The sequence below is a fragment of the Neltuma alba genome, unplaced genomic scaffold (assembly GCF_004799145.2).
Source record: "Neltuma alba isolate B1F8T4 unplaced genomic scaffold, ASM479914v2 tig00012130_pilon, whole genome shotgun sequence".
Taxonomy (NCBI): domain Eukaryota; kingdom Viridiplantae; phylum Streptophyta; class Magnoliopsida; order Fabales; family Fabaceae; genus Neltuma; species Neltuma alba.
In genome coordinates, this window is record NW_021636682.1 from 60,922 (window position 1) to 68,889 (window position 7,968).

Below are 7,968 nucleotides of genomic sequence, written 5' to 3' on the forward strand. Positions count from 1 at the left end.
TTAAACCTTGCAATTACGTTATACATTTAATGAAATATTCTTTTTTAATTGTTATATATGTAGTCAGTGGGGTTTACTGGTTTTGTTGATTTCATTATGTTATTAAATTGAATATGCAGGTTATAGGAGACAGTGAAAGCATAAGGAAAAATGTATTTAGTTATTAATATCGTATTGAGTTGAATACTGCAGCTTTGCAAGCGAGAAAAAGCAATATGATCATCAATAGTAATGGTAGCAAACCTGAAAGAAGACAAAATATGGCAATTCTTGACTTATTGGGTTATAATGAGAGAGAAACGGTGCTAATAAATTAATGTAAGTAAGGTTTGCGGTGTTTGACTAGCTAGAATATAAAATTGAGGAGCTTTTTGGTCTCCATATCATTTAAACTGTAAGAGGTTTATTTAAGAATATAGATGAAACTCTTTAGACATTGGTTTATCCAAACTCCAAAGATTGATTTCATAGCCTCTGTTATGTCGAATCTAATTTTGTGGCAGGTATTTTTCATTTTCAACTTTATCATGGGCTGAAAGTATGCATTAAATGCCATTTACTGATATTAGGTGAGTTTAAATGGGCAAACGAAGGGCCATGGATTGTTGCTAATAAGGTTCGGCCAAACCTTGAAGGCTGTGGTGAAGAAGTGCAGTAACTTTCATTTTCCTTAAACTGACAATTCCAATCTAATATATGTATAATGGGGATTTTTCACACTCAAATAAAATGTAAGAGAATTATGTGTAATTTAGCCTTTTTACAAAGATTGTTCAACGCTCACTCTTGATACTACTCCTGGATATAATGATGGTTTGCATAATGGTGGTAATGCATTAACATTTTCAACACTAAGGGTTTGTATTTGAAGCAGACAAGTAGGCACTTTTTTAAAGGAAACATTATATATCTGACTTTGTGCAAGCTCAACAGATTAACTCATAATGTGATAGCTGAAATAGCATACACAATATATGTTATATCACGTATCAGCTATTACTCCATCTAGCTATGAGCCAAATTATTTCAGGAGAAATGCGTGGATATGGTCCATTATAAAGGATTCCATTTTGGATTTATATAAAAGCCTCCCTTAGCCTAAGATCAAACTTACTTTAAACTAATGATAGTTAGGAGCAGTTGGTCCACCTTAAGTCATCATGTACATTCTTGCCTGTTATATGATTGTGAAAACCGATAACCCAACGCGCGGAAGTATTTAGTCAACGTAGAGGAAGCATTTCTTTTTTTTTTTTTGGTAAGTGACAATTCTTTTTAACTTAAGTGAATCATGCTCAATTTAGCCTTTTTTATAAATATTGTTCAATGTTCAATCTTAGTACTACTCCTATACATGTGCTTATCAATATGGTCAGTATTTAAAGTTTATTAATATTAATATACCAATGTACATAACTCTTAATAGTCTAACTCATCATATGAAAATTTGTTTGCATGCATACTCGACTTTCGAGAAAAAATAATTTCCCTTGTAAGTAGGGTGACCGGTAAGGTAAACTTCAAGTTGGTTTCATTTATAACTTCATTTGCTGTCACGTGTCACAGTGAGTTAGTGGGCAATTTCCTAATACATGGGGATTGTTGACCAACAAAACTTCAGCATAATTTGTTATACTAAGCTAAGTTACACAAGTTTTTATGCTAGACTTTTACCTTAAGAAGAACCCATGGATAACATTTTGCTGTTCAAGCAAGTGCATACCCATTTTTACAAGAATCTGGTGCCTTTTAACAAAAGAACTTATTCAGAGCTTTCTGCTCCTTTAACTAATTATGGAACGAATGTCCAGTTGAATGGAGAGGAAGAAGCAACAGGGAATAGGACTACTGCTGCAATCAAGGTAGGCATTATACGATTTTATGATAGTATATGCATGCTACTTTGCTGTTATTGTTGGTGTAGGAATCGCTTTGATGCTTCTGCCACTATCAGAAAGCCCTCCCTACTCTTCCAGTATCAGTAATATTGGGGGTGTTGTACTCCCTACTCTTCCAGTATCAGTAATATTGGGGGTGTTGTTTTATTTTTTGACCAGCTCTTAGCTCGTGGTATTTGTGCTACAATGCTCCTTCAATCTTTTGATGCTTTAAATTTAACTGTAGTATTTGGATTTGGAAGTTGACTATCAAATATATTTTATTAGTTCATGAATATATACTGCATTTAAAATTATGTGTTTGACATCATATCTCTGGTTAAAAACCTTTAAGCAGTATTTTTTTTTTTTAACTTTCTTTGTCTTTCATAACTAATTAGTTCCCCAATGATTGGAAAATATCTTGAGCATAGCATGTTTAGGGTCTGTTTTACCATAGCTTTTTTTTTTTTTAAAAAAAAAAGTATTTTCATTGTGTAACTTTTGAAGTTAGATTAATATGATCAACGTTGGAAATTGGCTTACTGACGCCTAAACAAAACATATAAAACAATCTTTGAAACACATCGGATAAATAATTTCTATTGAAATAGCAATAATTTTATAAACCATTTTGTTTATGATAATATTCTACTCCTGATAGGAAAGTAAATGATTAGAGAATGCAGATACAATAGCATATGTACTAGGATCCACAGGAAGTGAAGTTTTTTTTTCTTTTGGTAAGGTCGGGAAGTGAACCTTTTTTTCTTTTGGACAAGGTCGAGAAGTGAACGTTAAACTGTAAAATGGGATTAAAATGTGATGGTGTAGGGAGTACATAAATTTGGGTTCATTTTACAATACAAAATCAGCATTGTTATATTATTTTATAAATATGGTCTATTATTATAAATGTGGTCTATTGTTATTCTCAATTCAATAAAAATTGAAATTGTTGATGATGGGGTCAAATGAATTGAAAATTTCAATCATGCAAAATCAACATTTTTATTACAATTCATTGTTATATTGATTTCAATTAGATTGAAATAACTCCAAATGTACAGTGGTGTGTGGGGAAGTGATCGTTGGACTAATGTTTTTTCATCATGCTTATAATAAAAAAGAAATTATAATATATGTCCTTAGATATTGTATGACAATGGATTAATATTTCTTCTAAATATACATGTTTCTTCTGAAATTTCGATATCTTTATTTTTAAATGTTTCGGTAGTGGTTACTCATGAAACTTAAAGATAATAGTGTCTAGGAATTGGTCACTTTATTAATGACGATTAAGCCATATTATCATCCTTATGCATCATGTTATTAGTTTTTTCTGATGCAATGACCACTATGATGATAATTGTTTATTTTATCTAAATATCATATTTGAATATAATTGTCTTATAAACCAACGCAATATATGAATAGCTTGTGAAAGTATCGATATTATGTTATTTCGCTATGTGAAAGCTCTCCGTGCGTTGCACGGGATAGCCTGTGCTAGTTGGTCTAATAGCAGGACACTCATGCATATAATAATGAAAAAAGGACAATCATCATATCATGGTGGGATGGTGATCAAATTAATAAATTAAAAAATTGAGCATGACTCATAATTTTTTCCCAAAAACTGTCATGTAAAAATGCACAATGTATGAACAGTCAAATGAGATTCTAAGTCATTATAATACATAATTTTTATCAAAAAAATTAATTAAAAGAAGGGGAAATAAGATTCAGATTGTTTTTTTAAATTAAATTATATTTTAAAACTGTAAAAAAAAGTTTGTACATTCTTCACATGTCTTTCTCCGAAAAAGACTAACCAGCCTCGCCCGGCGGCTGTGTGACTTAATGCGTCTTGTTTCACGCGTTTGCGATTGAGTCGAGTCCAACGCCACGTGTATGGAGGCATCAGGATCATTATGTCTGATGATGACCAACGAACTAACTCTAGTGGAAGAGATTAGCCAGTCAGCAAACCAAAGTTTAAATAGAGATATATTCACATTTATTATTTGAAAGTGACTCGAATAGGATTTCCTCTGGTAGGACGATGCCTATGCATTTGTAGCAAAATATATATATATATATATATATATATGAAAATGTTTTCTCAGCAATTAGCATGGGATGAAATTAGACCCTACCATATGGAACCAACCGGTGTTTATTATATTTGCAAGAGCTATCACTGCTTAATTAAGGAGAGTTCGAGTTTAAGCTTGCACGAATGCAAAAGATATATACTTCTAGAAAGAGCTATACCCTTTTGGGAATCGACCCAACTCGAATTTGGATTCGTCATTGGAGTTTTTTCCGTTGAAACAATCTAAGGTAAAATTTATAACCAAACAACATAAGTACTACACATCCAACGTTAACACACACAAAAATATACTCTACTACTCTTTATTTATTAGCTCCACTAGTGTAGGCTATTTATTTTATCTATGCTCATCGAAAACTTGAGTCCTAATTATGAGAACCTCCCATGCAAATACATACACATACATACACACACACACACACACACATATATATATATCAAAGTTGCTGATAAAGCTCAAACGAAAGACGAGGCTTGATCATAACTTGAAGTGGATGAAGCTTAGGCAAAGCCACCCCTAAGCCTTCGCTCATTTCCACTGCAACACCGCCAGCCTTGGCTGCCGGCGCCGGCGCCGACAGATCAAACCCTTGAAGCAACCGAGCCAGCGTCAAGCTCACGACTTGAAGCCCAAAGGTGGTTCCTGGGCACGACCTTCTTCCTGAACTAAACGGAATGTACTCGAAGTTCTGACCCTTAAAATCCAAATCCTTATGATCCTCCTCCATGAATCTCTCAGGCAAGAACTCGTTAGGGTTTTTCCATGCTTGTGGGTCCCTTTGAAGCTTCCAGATGTTGATGAGAAGACGAGTGCCTTTTGGGACGAAGTAGCCTCCGACGAAGCAGTCTTCCATGGCTTCTCTGATTCCAGTTAATGGAGCTGGAGGATAGAGACGAAGGTCTCTTTGATAATGGCTTGGAGGTATTGAAGGTTCTTAATGTCAGATTCTTGGACCCATTTGTGTGTTCCTATGTTGGTGTCGAGCTCGTCTTGTGCTTTTTTAAGGACATTTGGATGGTTTAAGAGCAAAGATAATGCCCATGTTACGGTTATTGCTGTGCTTCCGGTGCCCGTAAGGATCAGATTCTGCAAATTAAAACGAAAAAAAAACCATTAGCATGTGATAATTTAGTGTTTATTATTGTTGTTTTAGAGAGATCTATGAAATATCATTTTCTAGGATTAACTAAATTATTTGACTTTTCTTAATCAAACCAAATTAATAAAATAGCTCTAAATTAACCACGCAATCTTTTTCATTTTCCATCTGATCAGTGATAACTCATGGATCATGACGCGGCAATTTCCTATTTTTAAGTACGAAATACGGAACCTACTTATTATTATTATTATTTAAGAACTCGTTTTCCACGCAACTGCCCAAGGGAGACAAAACATGTTCATGATTCGACGTAAAGATGCTTGTTTCGTGGATATAAATGCTGGTTGAAATATTTGGTCAAAACTTGTGCTCGCAAAATCTCGTACCCTTAAATAACCAATTATGAAATATTAAGAAAACAGTTAAATTGACTAAGCATAAAAATATATGCATGCTTTCCTAAATTATTTTTAATTAATCATGTGCTCAAAGTTGAAATAACTATTGAATAACTACTTCTTGATGAGACACCTTACTATTAATGAGAATATTTTGAGAAAAATAAACTATAAATTTAGAAAACAAAATAAATTAAGGTCTTATATCTAAAACACAATCGAATTTCTAATTAATTCTTATATTAAGAACTAGATGTAGTAATGCACAATGAAATTTTATACCATGTTACATGAATGTAATATTGGCAATTAAGAAATATATACTATTTATTATTACGAAGTACCCGTGAAGAAATTATCAGTATATATGTTAGGTAAAAAGAATAATCTTTTCCTTAAAAATAATCAATTTTTTAAGCCTGAAAATTTTAAAAAAAAAAAAGGTAGAAAGATGTAATGTGTTATTTTTTTTACCGTTTAGGTGACAACTGCCAACTTTTTTTAACACTTCTAAAGTAAAAGTAATATCGAGCCAAAAAAACAAAAGAAAACTTTCCGACGCCATAGTTGCTTCATGAATACTTCCGATGCAAAACACCTTAACTCTTTCTTATCATATAACTCCCTGATTTTTTGAAAGAATCATTTTATGAGATATTTTAATTATATAATGAAGTAAAGATGGAATTGATTGGTCCAGAATATAATAGTAATAAAGAGGGAGGAAGTCATATACCAAAGCAGTGGCCTTGATAACGACGTCGCGTTGATGGCCACAAATGAGAGCATCCTGATCGGAGAACATGGAAATGAGAACGTCCATGAAATCAGAATGGTCTCCATCAGAATGAGCTGTTGTGGTCTTGTGAAGGTGCTGGTGAAGCCACAGAGACAGCACTGAGTCTACGTCCTTTGCCGTTTTCTTCATGGCCCTCACATGTCCCTGCAAGTCCACCCACTTGTGCCACTTTAACGGCAGCGCGTCCGCCTCCACGAACACTCCGCTCAGATATGTCGCCTCCTTCACCGCCCTCTTCAACCTGAACGCCTCCCCTTCTTCATCAGTTAGGGTTTTCTCATCCCCTGATGATGATGCAATGAATAATTTTGTTTTCAATTAGTGAAGCAGACTAATGGTCACAAACGAAAAAAACCCGCCATCTCTTATTCGTAAAGGAGTTTTGACTATTACAAGATTATTGACATGCATGCAAGCAACAGGATAACCATAACCTTCCATCTACAGAAAAGTTTTTAATGAACCCATAACTTTATTTACAGAAGAGTTTTTGATGTAGTGCTAGGAGTAAAGTTTGACTAGCAAACGCTGTCAGACTTAACTAAGGGGTGTTTGGCTATTACAAAGTAGTTTTTAAAAGCATTTTTTTCGTAAATAGAGATAAACTCTTCCACATATTTACTTTTTATACATAATCACTTTTAAACTATTGTTTGATTTTCATCCAAACACTTTTTAATTAAGTTTGATATCAAAAAAAGCACCACTTAGCTATCTATCTGCTAGATGCATGCTATTGAAGCCACTTTTTGTAGCTAGTGAGAAGAAAGAGGGATACGGAATTAATTAGTGCAAAGGACTTGGATTTGTGGGAATAATGAAGAGCCATATATACAGCAGTACCTGAGAATCTCTTGCCGGCAATAATGCGGACGTTGATATTGAAGGTCAAGTGCTCTAAGAGCTGACTCATAGGCACCTCAACCATATGATCATGATGAGTAATGTTCTTATTGTGTCGTTCATAGGTTGAAAACAAATCCTTCACAAGACATAGTATCTCGGAGTCTCTCACGTGCTTCAGTTTCTGGAGCCTGTGCGATGAGAGCAGCTCCAAAGTGGCTATCTTCCTTATCTCTCTCCAGTATTCCCCATACGGTGCCAGCGCAAATATCGCATGTTATACCCCATGTACCTCCCTGCCCACCACAATTACACACCTTTTGTTTAGCCATGGAAGCTCTCATAATCTCGTTTCAACCACAAAAATGCCTATAAAGTTTATTGATTATGCCAGCATTAAAAAAGGGCGTAACACGAGTCAAAATTTAGAAACTGAGATATAAATATTATCATAAAGCATGGTCCTCTATATATTGTGATATTTCAGCACTAATAAAGTGGGTGGGGAAGGTATACCTGCTGCGATGTTGGGCCTGGTGGCGAAGATTTTGTCGAAGGTGGAGAGGCATTCTCTGGCGAGTTCTCTGCCGGAGACGATGAGAGTGTTGTGAAAGCCGAGCCTGAGGGAGAAGATGGGGCCATGGGCTTCGGCCATGGAAGAGAGAGTCCTAAAACTGGCACACCACCACCACCCAGAAGATGGAGGTGACCTATTAGAGGCAGCCTCCTTTGGCTTCTGGGGCTTTCTGCTTCTGCTGCTGCTTCTTCTTCTTCTTCTGATGACTCGTTGATCTAACAATGAAAGCTACCAATAGTAAAAACAAGA

The 7,968-nt window shown here is 34.8% G+C and overlaps 1 protein-coding gene across 1 annotated transcript; it reads right to left on the bottom strand.

Moving 5' to 3' along the window:
- Positions 1 to 4,436: 4,436 nt before the first annotated feature.
- Positions 4,437 to 7,809, bottom strand: LOC114723277 (cytochrome P450 82G1-like). The gene is given in 6 exon segments (XM_028909457.1): positions 4,437 to 4,897; positions 4,900 to 5,086; positions 6,237 to 6,583; positions 7,143 to 7,418; positions 7,421 to 7,438; positions 7,659 to 7,809. Coding segments are annotated over 6 exon segments (1,428 nt in total). The 5' UTR covers positions 7,798 to 7,809.
- Between the last annotated feature and the right edge of the window lie 159 nt (positions 7,810 to 7,968).